The sequence below is a fragment of the Gopherus evgoodei genome, chromosome 5 (assembly GCF_007399415.2).
Source record: "Gopherus evgoodei ecotype Sinaloan lineage chromosome 5, rGopEvg1_v1.p, whole genome shotgun sequence".
Lineage (NCBI taxonomy): Eukaryota > Metazoa > Chordata > Testudines > Testudinidae > Gopherus > Gopherus evgoodei.
Window position 1 is genome coordinate 5547083 of NC_044326.1, and position 17773 is coordinate 5564855.

A 17773-nucleotide genomic window follows, 5' to 3' on the forward strand; every position below is an offset into this window, starting at 1 on the left:
GATTGAGCTTACTAGCGAGAGAATCAGATTCAAACAGTACTATTTCCTTTTTGTTTTGGGAACATAGATAGTCTACATGGCGTGCTGCATCAGAAACAATTTATATTGCATCTTTTCACGGTAGCTCACACTCATTCAGCTAGTGCCAGGGGTTTGGTGGCATGGTGCTGTTGGTGAACAGTTTCTTCTCCTACTCTTGAGGATGGGATGAATTCTTGTTTCACTGCTGAGCCTTGAAATGACCACTTTACATTTTGCGGTTTCTTTGCAGCCCTGGGTACCAGTTGTCACTCATCTGGCAGCCCTATTACTCAAGCCCTGGCTCAGCCTGAATATCACACATTTGGCTAAATCCAGCAGTTCTCAAGCTGTGGATTGGGACCCCATTTTAATGGGATCTCCAGGGCAGGCATTAGACTTGCTGAGCCCTGGGTCCGAAGCCTGAGCCCTACTGCCTGGGGCCAAAGCCCGAGGGGCTTCAGCCCTGGGTGGCGGGGCTTAGGCTTAGGCTTCGGCTTCAGCCCCGGGCAGTGGGGCTCAGTTTACAGGCTCACTGCTTGGAGCTGAAGCCCTTGAGCTATGGCTTTGGCCACCTCCTGCCCGTGCTGTGGGGCTCTGGAGGGCTCAAGCTTTGATTCCCCCTTCTGGGGTTGTGTAATAACTTTTTGTTGTCAGAAGGGGATCACGGTGCAATGAAGTTTGAGAACCGCTGGGCTAAGCAATGGGCAGGAGCTGCATTTGTGCATTCTGGAAACTAGAGACCACCGGGGCATAGGGCATTTGGACAGCCTTGGATGCATGTGTGCTTCCTCTCTGGTTACTGACACTGATGGATTGAAGCAGCAGCAGCAACAAAAGGAGTTGCTGGCAGTGTCTGGTGGGGACAGTAGGTGAGGGATCTCTGTACTAACCCCAAGTTTCTGTCTCCCAGCTAAACCTCAAATCCCTTATCTTAGTCCCAGAGAGACCTCAGCCAGACTTTAAACCCCCAGAGACATCCCCTGCTCCTCCACTGGGAGTGCCTTCTTCTAATCCCCAGTCCTTCAAAGAGATCCCAGCTGGACCCCAAACAACTGGTGTCCAGGCAGAATCTTGCTTCCCAGACAGACCCTAGCTCCCCTCCCAGATGTCTTCTATCAACCAACACTAGTTCTCCCAGATGTCTCAGCCCCTCCCTAACCTAGAAAGAACTCAGCAACACCTAGTCAGCCGACATGCACTTCAGCTACCACTCTCCAGCAGCACTTCTCCTATCCTACCTGAGCAGCCCAATACACTCTGTCTGGATCGGCTTGGGTTTGATGCTTCTCTTCTGGACTAGTGCTTTTCTTGTTTTAGGGAGCAATTTTGTTTCAGTTGAATCTCTGTATAATACTGTCATAAACAGATGGTTAAGGGTTAATGCCTCTTTTACTTGTAAATGGTTAAAAAGTTCACCTAGCCTAGCTAACACCTGATCAGAGGAACCAATGGGGGAACAAGATGTTTCAAAAGGAAGGAGGGAAGTTTTCCTCCTGAGAGTTTCAACTGGAGTGAAAAAGATCCAGGAACCTGCCTCTTATCAGAGTAGTAAGTTTTAGAAAGGAATAAATAGGTTTATGTTTATTTCTTTGTAACCTGTCTTATGAAAAAGAGGTAGAATCAAATTGGGTATTTTTTTGTGTGTGTATCTAAATTTGTGCCCGGGGGAACATCCTCTGTGTTTTGAATCTGTTGTCTGTGAGAGTAGCTGGTATGCTAATCTCTCCCAAAGGGTTTTCTTTTACCTTTCTTTTCTTTAATTAAAAGCCTTTTCTTAATACCTGATTGATTTTTCCTTGTTTTAAGATCCAAGGGATTGGATCTGGACTCACCAGGGAATTGGTGAAGGAGTCTCTCAAGGCTACCCAGGGAGGGGAAGGTTTTGGGGGGACAGGGAATGATCCAGACACTGAAATTCTGGATGGGAGCAGTGGTACCAGATCTAAGCTAGTAATTAAGCTTAGAAGTGTCCATGCCGGTCCCCACATCTGTACCCTAAAGTTCAGAGTGGGGAAGGAACCTTGACATGTTTCCCTGCTCTGCCTGAGCTATCTTGGTTTGCGAGGTTAAAAAAAACCACCCACAGCTTTTAACTGGACTTCTCAGAATGAGAAGAAACCAGAAAAACTGGTTTGTAACTTGTTGTTTGCAAACTGTTAATTACCCTCCAGCTGAGCCCAGCTGGAAATCCTTTCTAACAAAGCCTTGTTAAAAAAACTTTTATCTGTTTGCCTTCAGGGTCTCTCTTCTTCACTGCTTCCCCAGCATCTTAAAGGAGGAAAAAAAAAATCTGGCTTTTGGTTCCTAAAAAATCCCTCACTGCTGCTCACCTTGGATCTAAAAACAAGGGAAAAAATCAATCAGGTATTAAGAAAAGGCTTTTAATTAAAGAAAAGAAAGGTAAAAGAAAACCCTTTGGGAGAGATTAGCATACCAGCTACTCTCACAGACAACAGATTCAAAACACAGAGGATGTTCCCCTGGGCACAAATTTAGATACACACAAAAAAAAATACCCAATATGATTCTACCTCTATTTGCATAAGACAGGTTACAAAGAAATAAATATAAACTTATTTATTCCTTTCTAAAACTTACTACTCTGATAAGAGGTAGGTTCCTGGATCTTTTTCACTCTGGCTGAAACTCTCAGACAGAAAACTTCCCTCCTTCCTTTTGAAACATCTTGTTCCCCCATTGGTTCCTCTGGTCAGGTGTTAGCTAGGCTAGGTGAACTTTTTAACCCTTTACAAGTAAAAGAGGCATTAACCCTTAACCATCTGTTTGACAAATACACTGCAGGTTTCATTTTACACTTTCATGCTGGTGTGATTGGAACTGGCTGCCTTGCCTGTGAAGCTGGCTCCAGGATTCGCTAGGAGCTTAGACAACTGCAGAGATTCCCTCTTTATGCTCGGTATACTGTAGAGAAAAAATGTCACTCCTACCACAAAATAGCTTCATCTGGTGCCTCATTAAGGCAAAAGCCCTGTGACAGCCATTTTTGCAGGTGCAAGTCAAACTTATTTTTCCCCAAGAAATACCATAAACATTTTTCAGGGTCCGAAGTTACATATATAAACTGATCTGCAGTCACTTGATGGATTTATATAGCTCCTTTCTTTAATTTTTTTTAATTTGACTTACACCATTGGTATAAATCCAAAGAATAACACTTAACATTCAATTCATCCAGCATATCTGTTACCCTGACTCTGGCAGGGCCCAGTACCTGATGCTGCTGAGAAAGGAGAGTGCTCCCTGTGAATTGCACAATGCTGCATGAATGGGGAAAAAGAAACTCCTGACTCATGCAAGTGATCATCTTATGCACAGAACATGATATTTCACTACTATTTTAGCATGTAAAATTAGAAGTGTTATGCGCAAATTAACTTCCCCCTTTTCACCTCCAGCTACAGCATGTGATTCTTATCTCATTAATTTGGGCCAGCAACTATCTGTTTTTACTGATATTGCATAGTACATTAAAACTTAAATGGCTCTGTATCTTGGAGGATCATGAAAATCAATTTTTACTTCTTTCTTTTAAAAAATGATTTTAGCCTATTGCTACAACACCACCACGTCCTGGATGGAAGGAGGAGTTGTTAAGCCAAAGCAGCAGTGGAACCCAGATTTCAGCTGCCAGCGGGATCTCCTTGGGAGAAGCAATACGACAGAGATCTGCCATTAATCAGGTATTTCAAATATACATTTAGTAGATTCTTGTTTATCCAGATAGAATCAGACAAGGAGTTCACTTACCTGAAATTCAGTGTATCAAAGTGAGAGATTTGTAATGCAATTGATACATGTTGGGAATACAGCCAAAGGCTGTGATTCTGCAAACATTTATGCATGTTTTTAATTTCACATAATGTTAGTGATCCCATTGAAACATGGTCCTTTTCATTGTGTAAAATGTAGCACATGCATAAATATTTGCAGGATAGAGACCCAGTTTTGGCTATTGGGGGTTTTCTGATGAGAAAATGGTTGATTTTTAGTTGTCTTAAATTAGTTTGTACGTCAAGCACAATGGTTTTTAAGTGTTTGTTGAGTGCCTAGTATAATCTTGATTGATGCCTCCAGATGTTCCACAGTACAAATAATGAGAATATTAGTTTCCTTACTTACAGCTTTTATTTCTCACAAAGGGGGGGCATCCACTGGTCTAAATATTACTTTAGGGTTAGACTTACTCGTTCTACCACAGTTTGTTACATTAACAGTTCAAACACAGCACTGGCTTGATGAGATTAAAGATAAAACAAGTTTATTAACAAAAGAAGATAGGATTTTAAGTGAATTCAAGTATAATCAAGATAGAAATGGCTACAAGCAGGGCCGGCTCTAGTTTTTTTGCCGCCTCAAGCAAAAAAAAAAAAAAAAATTGGCCGCCCCCCCCCCTTTTTTTGTTTTGGTGGCTTTTACACATGTGTGCACAGCCTCTGATTTGCGTTGTTTTCCACTCTGCTCAGCAATGGCTGCTGATGGCTCTGTAACCTCATCCCAAGGGCATCTCTTAGACTCAAAAGAAAGATGGGGCTTGTATTCATCACTTGGTTTATTGGGGGCAACTTGTCTCGTTATAGGAGAATTTCTTTTGCATTTGCTCTTCTTTCAGCGCGTGCCCCTCCAACTTCAACTTCACTTCCCACCCACACTGGAAGCGAGATCAGAGAGTTTCACTCCTTAAAGTCTAAAAACCACCAGTCTCTCTTTCCCCGCTTCTCCCTCCTTTTGGTAAAAGGCTCCTGGTGTCTTTCCCTTTCACCTTAATTGGAAGGAATGTCCCCTGACCCCCTGGTTCCCGCTTTCCCATCACCACCCTCCTTCCAGTGACCTGCTCCTGTAGCAAATGCCTCACATGTCTAGGGTTGGGAAATATCCTACGGATCAAAAGGGAAGTAGATGTGTGGGGGGGGGGGGGCGGGCGGGGAGGAAATTAGGACAACAGGGTTTGGGGGCGCCACTCGATCTATCCCAGAGCATTGCAAAAACCTCACCTGGACAGCTCAGCTCCTGAATCTCTCTCTCCTCTTCCCCAACACTAGCAGGGTTTGCATCCAAGCAGCTGTGAATTACACTTACTGCTGGGGATGGTTTTCTGTTTGTTGTTTTTACCCCAGATAGACAATAATCCACACGAGTTACTGGATCATCCTTTGCTAGCAGGGCTGCACTTAAAGGCGCTTGGGTTTGGGACCCCCCCTTCCCCTCTGTGGCTCGGATCGCTCTGCACAAAGACCAGAGGAAAGCAGCGGCAGATCCTCAGCTGGTGTGAATTGACATTGACTTCAGCTCTGACCATTCCCACCACCTGAGGAGCTGCCCCCAAAGGTGTTTCTCAGCTACACCTAGCACGTGTGACACGGGTCCGGGACTATCTCCATCCAGGACTGGCTCTACAGTTTTCGCCGCCCCAAGCAGCGCACCGAATTGCCGCTCTTGGGCTGCGGGGGCAGTCCGTGTGCCCTTAGGGCGGCAGGTGCGTTTCCGCGGTGGCAATTCGGCGCACTGCTCGGGGCAAAACAACAGAGATTGCCGCCCCTTGAAAATTGCCGCCCCAGGCACCAGCTTGGAATGCTGGTGCCTGGAGCAGGCCCTGGCTACAAGCAGATGAAAGGGAAAAACACGCATCTAGCAAGATTTGGTCCAAGGCTTTGTTAAGATGGCCCTTCTCACCCACAGTCTTCCAGCAAGATGGTGACTGACCCTTTCCTTGGTTAGGATAGCTACCAGAGGCTCAGAGGTGCTGGTGCCTTTGTCTTCATGGGTGAAAGCGAGAGAGAGAGCTGGGTGTATTATGCCCCTTTCTTTTGTAGTCTAGTGAATCTTTGAAGTGGATTCTTCGGAAGATGACCTCTCAAAGCCAAGTTCATTCAAACAGTGAGGAAGGCAACATGGAGTCTGGTGATTAAGGAGGCACCATGCTCTTTCTCCCCACTTGTGTTTGCTAAAATGCAAATTTGATCTGCTGTGCTTCCCCTGCTGTCTTACTGGCCCTGTTTCCTACTTATATGTAAATTGAGGTAAATACACAGTACTTTGTTTAGTACAGATCTGATTAACAACCTTTGGCTATGTAGTGTAGTTGTAGCTATGCAGGGCTGTGTGGTTTTGAACATGTGCTAATAACATCATACAGGGGGATTTAATAACTTTACATATAACGTTGCCATATATATATAATCATATTATTGACCAGTGAGTTATTAATTTTGAAATGATATCTCACAAGGCGTATTTTGTACAAAGATGATTACAGTAGTCTGTAGGATGTGAATACAGGGATGTTTTCAATCACATGGGAACTTTAACTAGCCTCTAACAAGAAAGAATCCAGGTAGTTCCCCAAGGCCATATAATCTTGCATCACTTACTGCCGTCCTACCTGATTTACACTGCAAACTTAACATTGCTTTCAAATAAAATATATCCAAAACTATATGCAAGGGTCAGTAACAAATGATTAGAAATTGATCTCTTGAATAAGAACAAAGATTTATAATCCCCTAGTAATTTATTTTGACCTTTTGCATATATTTTTTTCAAATTTTATTTGGAGGCAGAGTTCAGCTTGTGTGGGTGATATTGAGTGATGAGAGACTTGTGGTAATGGAGGAAATGACTGGATACTTCAACTGTTCATTTGCAGATTTTGTAACTTAAAAAAAAAGTATTTTTGTGTAGAAAGTATATTTTGAGGGGAGAATTAGCTGGACTTCTTTGAAAGAAATTTTCAACCTTAAATTTTTTTTTGGCAAAAGTTTTTGGTTTACAAAATTCCCTGAATTCTTAAAATAAAAAGTGCCAATGTTGCTTAAATTGGGTTGGCATACAAGATTTGCTGGAGGGGACCTTTGCTTGGTCAGGTAATATGTTGCCCAACAAAGCAGGGTGCTGTCCTCTAAATGTTTGCAAATCTATAAGAGGTATGCAGGTGGAGGGAATTGAACCTTAGTGGAATATGGAGATGTTGGACATTGGAGAGGATTGGAGGCTTTTATCCAGATGGAAAACTTTAAGAAAACTTCTTGTTCCTCTCTCCCTTGTATCCTCAGGGTCCCTGTGCACACTCAATATTTTGCTCCTCCCACTTTTCTTAAACAGTGGACCTGGCAGTAAGGGGTTGAAGGCTAAGTTCCCTGTAAGCTGTGTGGCCAAGCAGCAGACTATCAAGGGCCATACAGGCAGAGAGAGAGGTGCCTCTTCCCTTGGCCCCAGCCCTGGAGCTGCTGCGGCTGGGGAGAGGCACCTCTTCCCCCGGCCCTGGGCTGCTGCAGCGAGAGATGGCTGGGGGGAGTCCTCTCTCCCCGCTGCAGCCCCAGGGCAGCCTGCCCCCAAACCCCTCATCTCTTGCCCTGCCCCAGAGCCCCTCAGCCCCAGCTGGAGCCCTCTCCCTCCCCATCCCAACCCTCTGCCTCAGCTCTGAGCCCCCTCTGACACCCCAAACCCCTCATCCCCAGCCCCACCCCAGAGCTTGCACTCCCAGCCAGAGCCCTCACCCCCCCACACCCCAACCCTCTGCCTCAGCCGTGAGCTCCCCCCACACACTCCAAACCTCTCGACCCCAGCCCTGCCACACATCAACTCCTTATTGGTGCGCATAACAACATTCATTCTGCACATGAATGCAAAAAATTAGAAGGAACATTAGTTGAAAGCCTGCCTTAACCCCTTTCCCTCCTCTGCAATTCATGTTGCCTTCAGTCTTAGCCCTATGGAGGGTCTGTCTTCTACCAAGTACAATGCTCACTGCATGCTTTAGTAATTATGAATACACATTGTTGTGACTTTTTGTCAAAGACTTTTGGTGCCTTCTCTTACCCACACTTGAAGAGTAGGACATTCACCTTGTAATCCTTGATTGTGCTGTTGGGAGATCCTTTTGAAAATGTGACATCCCAAAAGGGATTTCCTTCTATTAAAGAATCATCCTGAAAGGGACTTGATCAGCCTTGACTGGTACAAGGGCCATATTTGTGTAATGCTGTTGAATCACATTCAAAGTTTATATCCAAGTGAAGTCTGTTTTTAATGCACTAGTGATATTGCATACTTCTGTTTACCACATTTGGATTTAACTGTCGTACTTTGGTTGGGGCCTTTATTTATACTTGAGTAGATAGGATTATATTCAAGACATTTAAACAGAAGAACAGTCTGTTTATACTATAAAATACATTTTAATGCAATAATAATGTAAGCAGAGTCAGAATGAGCTCTACCCTGACATCTGATGGTGAGCTGTGGAAAAGGACTTCAGAGGCTGATTGCATTTGCCTGGGCACACTCATCCTGTCTAGCGAGATGGGTTTGCTTACCCAAATGGTCACTTTGGCTGCTGTAGGATCCCCAGCCTCTCTCAATTCACTGGGCTTTGGAACCCATGTCCCTTGCCTAGTGAGTGCTACTGAGTTGAGGGCGAGTCCCTCTATCATAAAATGCCAAGTACAGTTCTACTGTCCTTGATTCACATAACCAGGATAACAACACTTTATTATTCCTGCGCCAATAACAAAGAGACTGGGGATCCCACAGCAGCCAAAGTGACCATTTGGGCAAGCAGTCCCATCATGCTAGGCGGAGTGGGTGTGCCCAGGCAAATGAGATCAGCCACTGAGGTCCTTTTCCACAGCTCACCTCCAGATGTTAGGGTAGAGCTCATTCTGACTCTGCTTACAATAATACAAATAGCTTATTATTAAACTTTTGATTTTGGAAACAAAAGTAAGACTAATTTAAAATTAAAGAGTTTTTCTTCCACATTGTTTTAGGGAATGGAGTCATGGTATCAACTTCCAGCAGAAATGGATGTCAGCCATCTAGCGACAACATCAGGGATGAGGCTGGGCCTGACTGGTGGTGGAAATGACTTGACAGAGTTCCCTACTCTGGAGGAAGGCTTGTTGACTCCGACAGAAGAGCTTGGAAGGCGGCATACAGGCGACATGACACACACTCCGCTATTGGGTATGTTGAATAATCATTTAACAAGATAAGCTTAGTTGCTTACTGAGCATTCACAGTCCTTAGCATGGATTTAATTTATTACAGTTCTGATCAATGGTTTTTCAAAACACGTCCTATGTAGTTTTGTAGTCAAGGTCCGTCTTTGGAATGAGGAACCTGACCACTTGTATCTTACTTTTAGCTAGAGAACCTGTTTTCTTTAGTGTTTGAGCACAGTTCCAGTCTTGGTAACTATAATTAGAAAGGCAGGAATAGCATAGTTCAGTGAACTCAAAGTTGGTGGTTCCTGACTAGATGATATAATGGTTCCTGCAAGCCTTAAAAACGTATGAGTTGTAATCCTGCTTCTGCAAGCGGCTTGCACTGTGACGTTGGGCAAGTCACTTAATCTCTTTGCCTCACTGTCTCCACTTGCAAAGGGGGAGTAATACTTAGCAAGGTTGAAGATGAAGTAGTCCAGTTTGTATAGTGTTTTGATAATGTAAACCACTAAGTGATAAGTGTATATAATCACCTATGTAAAAAATCCTTCTCTTCTGAAGTGGATATAGTATTCTTCATTTTCTCTGAAGCTGTCGTGCAGTGTTGTAATACGTTTCGCTGGTGGGAAAAATAATCTCCATGTATAGTTTGTAAAGTGTTTTTGAAACTTTTGCTGAAAGGTGCTGTATAAACATAGGTCGTTATCATGCTTCAGCAAGGTCAATGACTTAATGTTGCACAATAATTTTATTTTCAGTTATAAAAGTCATCTGAATAATACTTATTTCTGAAGAATTTTAGCTAGAAATACCTTATCATGGTAAGACTTACTCAAATCTTTTTATTTGAATATATTTTTCAATTATATGAGATTCCTCTTGGATTTACAGTGAAAGCTTTGTTATCTGGCATGTCAGGGGAATGGGGAGTGCCAGTAAGTCAAAAATTCCAGTTAACTAAGAGGGAGGGAGTTTGAGTGTGGGAGGGGGCTTGGGGCAGAGGGTTGGGGCGTGGGAGGGGTTTTGGGGTGCTGGATCCAGGCAGCACTCACCTCTAGTGACCAAGGCATATCCTATTGCTAGTAACTCAGTCAGTGCACGCATGCAATCAGAGAGGCTACTGTGGTAGAAGAATGCATTCAAATGAATTACTTAAATGAATTAAACCTGTTTAGGGGGCAGCGTCCCATCAGAAATCATGCAGTGATTATGAAGGATGTAAAGGAGTACATTCAATGAAAAAAATATATTGTGCTAGTGGGTAGAGGGACATTTATCATGATTGGGTGATGTTAAAAGAATCCACTTTTGTGATATTCCAAGGATCTAAAAGTGCTTAGTTCAGTAAAATTAGCTCTCATGGTGCAAACTCAGCCTGCCCTTGCATACATGGAGAGGTTGTCTACACTGAGAAAATGCATCATCTTAGACTATGACCTTGAGGAGCGGTGGTAAATAATGCAATGATGAACACAACTTAGCACTCATTGTCAACAAGTACAGTTTTGTTTAACATTGTATCTGTTGGTCTTGCTTAACTGTAGAGTACAGAGCTCAATTTTGATGTGATATTGAGGACTCTAGAGGTACTTTAGGAAGCAGAGAATGAAAAACTGTGTAGAGAATGATACAGTACACGTTAAGCGGTAGCTCAACACACAAGCTTGAATTTTCTAAATTGTTTTATTACGGGGAAATATTGGTTCTAACAACATTGGCTTTCTCTTTTTTAAAACTATTTTGAATCTGTAACTCTGCTTTGCAGCTTCCTTTTAAATTCCATATTGAAATTTGTATTGAGATCACTGGATCTACATATAGAACAAAGTGACAAAGCCAAGAAAGTTCTGTTTTGTTTTTGCCTTTCTCTTTAATCTTCCATGAACAGCAATTTTAATTATGGCATTCAGATTTGTCAGTAGACTGTAAGATAAAGTAGCATGCCCATGTTTGCTTGCTCGGTAAATTCAACTGTGAGAAGGCTTTTGACCTTTAGAGTGACAGCAGGAAGAATTACTGTTTTGACACAAGATGCTCAAAGAGTGTTGCGCTGACGTCACTTGCTGCTTTGAGCATCATGCACCTGCTTTTCTGCCCACAAAGCCTAGGGTACATCTTGGTGTAATGATCCCTTAAGTCATCATAAGCAGCCAGAATATGATAGTGATGATTCTTCTGTTCCTGATGTAAGTAAGTGATCAAAAATGTGATGTTTCAGGCAGCATAAAATTAGAAAACCTTAAAAAATGCTGAAGGGAGAGGAAGGTGCATTTTCTAAAACTGATAGGACTGTATTTGTGTAAGGAATTAGTTCTGTATCCTTAAACCCTTAGAACACTGGCTTAATGCAACATTTGGGGAGTGTTTAGCTGGCCAGCTTCTTTGGTTTCCAGTTAGCCTCTAGGGGGCACTATATTGAGGAAGGAAGGGTTTGGGCTGCTGCAAGATGGGTCTAAGATCAGTCTAGAGTAAATTTAACTGGCTCCTCTTCCTTTTTGCTGAGAATTTCTCCTTCCTTTGCCACTTGTTCTCCAGCTTGCCTCCCTGACCCACTCAGTTGTTTGCTGCTGGTCACTGACCGCTGCCACCACTCCTCTAAGACTGGACACCTAGGGGGGAAATGGGGCGCATTGGTCAATCAGCCCAGGAAAGAACTGACATGGAGTGAAGAGTCACTCCATGCCAGGAGCAGGCCAGTAGCTCAGAGTTGGCAGATTGTGTGAGTGTGTGGGGGAGAGGCAGGAGGGAGAGAGAGAGAGAGAGAGAGAGGGGGAAGTTGAGGATTTAGAGGTAGGGAGAACAAGACAGAGTTTACTCCTCTGTTTAAAACAACTGTTTAGATAGAGTAGTTCATTTTCTCCACTGCCGATCTCTTGCTCCTCTCATAATAATAAATGGAGATGCCTCAAGGTAAAGCCAATTTAAAGAAAATGAAAGGTTATTCCTGTTGGTAGAGTTAATAATTGGTCACAATAACTGTAAAGCCAGGGAAACAGACATGTACAGTGTGATGCTTTGGGACATTTCTTGTGTTCCCCACACACTGATCCTCTGCTGTCATTACATGCCCTTTGCCGTTTTCCACTGCCATTTATTCCACATCACCTCCCCCTTCTCACATACTTGTCTTGCCTTCTTTCATGCTACCTTTTACACCTGGCATTCTATGCTATCAAAGAGCCCCAAGCACATACCCACTGTACTTCTAAATGCTATCTCAAAAACTCCTACATTCACACACAGCAAACCATGGTAGAAAAATTGGTATTTCCTAACATTATACTGAAAATTAGGGTGAGAGAGAGAATGGAGGGGGCAGGGGATAGAACTTTGCTCTGAGGCATGGACTGAGGTGTTCAGTGTCTTGTACCATTGTAGAGACAGCTGCAGAGATAGAATGAATTCTTTGAAATTGCTTTGTGATCACATTATTATTCTGGCTGATGGGAAGAATGACCCATATTCCGTGCCGCCTTTGGTCTACGATTTTGTGGCTGTGGAATTATGTCAGTCCGTGTAATAATCTCCCCACTGCATAATGGAGCCACGCTCGCTTCCACTTCCTCCGTCCCCAAAATTGAAATCCCTGCATCAATTCTAAAATGTATTGTGATGGATTGTAACCCCCAGGGTGCAGTCTGGGAGCTGGGGGAACTACTGTGGGCTGTAACCCTCCAGCTGGGCTTCCCCTTTTCTCACACTGCTGGAGACTGAGCCAGCCTCACCATGCCCTTTTATCATAAGAACATAAGAACGGCCATACTGGGTCAGACCAAAGGTCCATCTAGCCAAGTATCCTGTCTTCCGACTGGCCAATGCCAGATGCCCCAGAGCGAATGAACAGAACAGGTACTCATTAAACACCCTATACCGAAAACCCACCGACCGCTATGCCTACCTTCATGCCTCCAGCTTCCATCCTGTACACACCACATGATCCATCGTCTACAGCCAAGCGCTGAGATATAACCGCATTTGCTCCAACTCCTCAGACCGAGACCAACACCTACAAGATCTTCACCAAGCATTCTCAAAGCTACAATACCCACATGAGGAAATATGGAAACAAATCAACAGAGCCAAACATGTACCCAGAAGCCTCCTGCTGCAAGACAAGCCCAAGAAAGAAACCAACAGAACTCCACTGGCCATCACCTACAGTCCTCAGCTAAAACCTCTCCAATGCATCATCAGTGATCTACAGCCCATCCTGGACAACGACCCTCGCTTTCACAGGCCTTGGGAGGCAGGCCAGTCCTCGCCCACAGACAACCCGCCAACCTTAAGCATATTCTCACCAACAACCACACACCGCACCATAGTAACTCTAACTCAGGAACCAATACATGCAACAAACCTTGATGCCAACTCTGTTCTCACATTTACACTAGTGACACTATCACAGGACCTAACCAGATCAGCCACGACATCACCGGTTCATTCACCTGCACGTCCACCAATGTAATATACGCCATCATGTGCCAGCAGTGCCACTCTGCTATGTACATTGGCCAAACTGGACAATCCCTACGTAAGAGGATTAATGGACACAAGTCAGATATTAGGAATGGCAATATACAAAAACCCTGTAGGAAAACACTTCAGCCTCCCTGGACACACAATAACAGATTTAAAGGTAGACATCCTGCAACAAAAAAATGTCAGGACCAGACTCCAGAGAGAAACTACTGAACTTCAGTTCATTTGCAGATTTGACACCATTAGCTCAGGGTTAAACAAAGACTGTGAATGGCTAGCCAACTACAAAAGCAGTTTCTCCTCCCTTGGTTTTCACACCTCAGCTGCTAGAAGAGGGCCTCATCCTCCCTGATTGAACTGACCTAGTTATCTCCAGACTGATTCTGGCCTGCATATTTATACCTGCCTCTGGAAATTTCCACCACATGTGTCTGATGAAGTGAGTATTCACACACGAAAGCTTATGCTCCAATACGTCTGTTAGTCTATAATGTGCCACAGGACTCTTTGTTGCTTTTTACAAACCCAGGCTAACATGGCTACCCCTCTGATAGGAAATCATCAAGTGATCCATCCTCTGTCACCCATTCCCAGCTTCTGGCAAAAAACCCAACACTACAGCAGGTGGCGCCACACACCCAACTGAGCTACCTGAGTGCTTTACCTAAGCCACTCAAAGACAGCCAGCCAATTTCCCAGCTCCCCAGGTTTGCACTCCCTGCTGTAGTATAACCCAGAATTATACTGTCTTACGCTGCACAGGAATCTGGACAATGTAAGATCATTAATATAGTTCACCTTCCCCTCTCTGAGAAAGATACGCACAGCAAGCTTGTGTTAACCAAGCTGAGATTTTCCCAGACATTTCACTCAAAATACACTGGTTAAGATAAAGCATAAAACAAGTTTAACAACTACAGAAAGATAGATTTTAAGTGATAATACGTGATAGCAAACAGATCAAAGCAGATTATCTAGCAAATAAACAAAACTGCAAACTAAGCCTAAAATACTAGATAGGATTTGAATCAGTAATCTCTCACCCTGACTGATGATACAAGCATCAGCCTGACTGATGATACAATCAGGTTCGTAATGTTTTTATTTTTTGTTTTTTTTTTCCAGGTGGATTTTTATAATTTAATACTTTGGAAATGCCAGAGGTCTGCTCACCTATCGTAATATTAGATGGTCGATATTGCCTGTATCAAAGTGGGTGTGTGCTTGTAAAAGGCCCCTGCTGATATACTGTATAAATAAGTAATCTTTGTGAAATTTCTGTTTTGCTTCTTGTGATATAAAACATCCATACCTACTTTTGTTGATAATTAATGAAAAATAATTTATAAGTGCAATGTGTTTTTTCATACTGGGTAAACTGACCCTTGGCATATCATGTAAAGCAAGGAACTGTGCCAGAGAAATCAACACTTACTGCTACAGAGTATAACCGTGCTTGGCACAGTAACAGATGTTAACGCTAGCACATTCTGTGGGCTCTGATTATTTTATGCTATTACACAGAGGTTCAGAGATCCCATTTCTTGTACAAAGGGATCAAGATGCAAATAAGTCTAAAACTCAACATCATAAAGGTTAGAGATGGAGAAGATCTATTAGGTCACTTGGCTTTAAATACAAGTAGAGAGACAACTAACCCAGATAGCACTCTATGGCCAGATGTGTTCTGATTGAGAGGGGAAGGGAAACCAGCAGTCTACTAAGTCCATCTAAAAATATGTGATTTGGTACTATTTTTTATAAACTCACTATTGTGTTAGTCCAAAGAGTTGCCTTTACTCATGGTGATGTCTACATGGCAGGTGGGAGGTGTGATTCACAGCCCGGGTAGACAGACTTGTGGTAGCTCAGCTAGAGCTAGTGCACTAAAAATAACAGTGTGGATATTGCAGCGCTGGTGGTGACTGATGCTAGCTGCCCAAGCTCCGACCTAGGTAGCTAGTATGAACTCCTGTCAGTGGCATAACCTCCATGCTGCTGTTTTTAGGACATTGGTTTGAGTTGAGCTAGCACAAGTCTGTCTACCTATGTTGAGAATCACACTTCCCAGCTGCTGTTGAAACATAGCCTCAGTGGCCCTCTTCCCATTAAATCAATATTGGGGTAACTGGACTGCTGTAGCTGCTGCCTCTATTTAACATTTATAATTTATTTTCAGTAGCTGCTTTGATGTACTAGGTACTTTCCAAACACTTAAGGGATGATCTTTACAGAGCTCATAATCTAAGGACAGACAGGGATTAGGGAAAGGGGAATAAATGGTAATTTACATACAACTCAGCTCAGTCCGCTAAGTGGTATGGCATAAGTGGATATTTTAAAATGATTCAAATGTGGATTGTACAGAGTCTTTGTAGATAAGCTCAGGGAATTCATACATACCATGGGGCTTCCTGGACATAATTATATGAGAAGCTGGCAAATGGGTGAACAAGGCTGGGGAGTGTTGGAGCTGAGATGATGGGGGAAACGTGAAGCTTGACAATGGAGGACAAATAGGAGGAGTCAAAATATATAGCACTTTGAACTTGGTGACAAAAAGCTTAAATTTGATGCAAGAGTGGACTGGTACCAGTAGAATGAGTCAGATGGGAGTGACCATATAGTCAAATCAACAGTCAAGGAAGATGACTTTTTGAATGAGGTATACAGTCTGGGTCCACACATGATCATTGACAATCCCATGGCACTTTTACAATTGTAAGGGCATTAGCTTTGCTGTCTGAGCCAAATTCCAGTATGAGTAATTATACTCTTCTCTAATTAATTCCCCCTGCAATTGTAGCCATGGTTTACTTTCCTTTCCAAAAATGTATTATTGTGATGGTGTGCTCTGTCAAGCCAGAGTTTCTCCAGAAGTGGGTGCATATTAGTTTTGGGTGAGTGATCTGATCCTTTGGTGTGCAATATGTACAGCATTTTGAAATCTTTCAAATTGAAGACTGTATCAATATAAGTTTAAATATTGTTTGTCAAACTCGGTTTTTTCTTGTAATTTAGGTCCTAAAACAGAGACATAGGTGCTATTTTTCTGCAGGTTAGTGGGATCTTGACTGTCCTGTGTTGCTCAGTAAAGCAAAGCATCAGCCTTCCATAGGGACTGATCTGGTAAAGTGCTGAGCCCTTTCACCAGGAATTGAGGGGGCTTGGCAATTAGCTGAATTGGACCTTTGACCAGGATATTGAAGCTGCATTGACAATTGGGCATGCTGGGTGGGTAGGTAGATTGATTTATGAGTACTTTTCTAGCTCTGCTTTCTAAGATTCTAAACATCTGATTTCTGAAATTCCATCATCTACATAGCTGGATGTCTGTATAAAGAATCATAATGTGATCTTCCATACCAGCTTCTTTGAAATGTGTATTATTTCTTTTTGATTCACCTACTTCAGTCACTAGAATTGCTGGATTTATGTAATTTTTTTACCATAATTGGCATTTTTTAGCCTTGCAAACTATGCCAGATGGCAGGGCAGTTGGTTTAGTAAGGGGTTGCTTAGCAAGCCATGACTATTGCATTATTACCACATCATCATGATATTTTTACTCTTAACAGAAATTCAGGATAGTCGCTTCTCTCCCTGTCTCCCACTACTGATGACGTATTCAGCGCAAGGTCAGAAGTTTTTGGACGATACCCTGTGTCAGCAAACTGAGCTGGATTTTGCTCCTCTAAGGTTGGTTGAAGTTACTGTGTGTTGTTTGAATTCTCTGCATTATATGTTCTCTGTGTGCCTGTGATTCAAAGAATTTCCAGGTACAGTAGAATCTACTTATTAGCAACCCCTCTGTTGCTAGCAAAAAGATGCCATTATCTGGAGATTGCCAATAAGTGGAAGGCAGGTTTGTGAGGTTGCAGCTGGGGAAGGAAGTGCTGGGCTGTGCCATCCCTGCCTACTAGCCAGTGGTAGGGTAAGAGGCTGCAGCCCAGATGTTAGGGCTTTCTACAGGAAGTGGGGGTGCTAAGGACCCCACAGAGCAGGGGTGCCATTTCAGATTTTTTTGGGGGGGTGAGGGGGAGAGGCAACTTTAACTGTGATTCCAGGGGCTATTTAGGCACCTGAAAACTCTCATGTTTTTGCAGATAACAGCTTAGAAATGATCTCACAGGAGAGCTGTATCTAATTCCTATATAAAGAACATTAAATAAATATTAGACTCTAATACTAACATGTTCTGACATCTTGTGTGAACTCACTTAAGGGACATTGATTAGGTTTAAAATTTTAATGTATATTCTTACTTTGTTACTAACTCTTGAATACAACCATTGTAGAAAAATCTAGCT

General features: G+C 43.0%; 1 protein-coding gene across 7 annotated transcripts in view; it reads left to right on the plus strand.

The window, feature by feature from the left end:
- ALMS1 (ALMS1 centrosome and basal body associated protein) overlaps window positions 1-17773 on the plus strand; it is a 145034-nt gene that overhangs the window by 29057 nt on the left and 98204 nt on the right. For all 7 annotated transcript variants that reach the window (XM_030563833.1, XM_030563827.1, XM_030563832.1 and 4 more), the window contains exons 2-4: window positions 3588-3722; window positions 8808-9003; window positions 17042-17162. In XM_030563833.1, the coding sequence (XP_030419693.1) occupies window positions 3588-3722; window positions 8808-9003; window positions 17042-17162 (452 nt within the window). The remainder of the gene's footprint in view (window positions 1-3587; window positions 3723-8807; window positions 9004-17041; window positions 17163-17773) is intronic.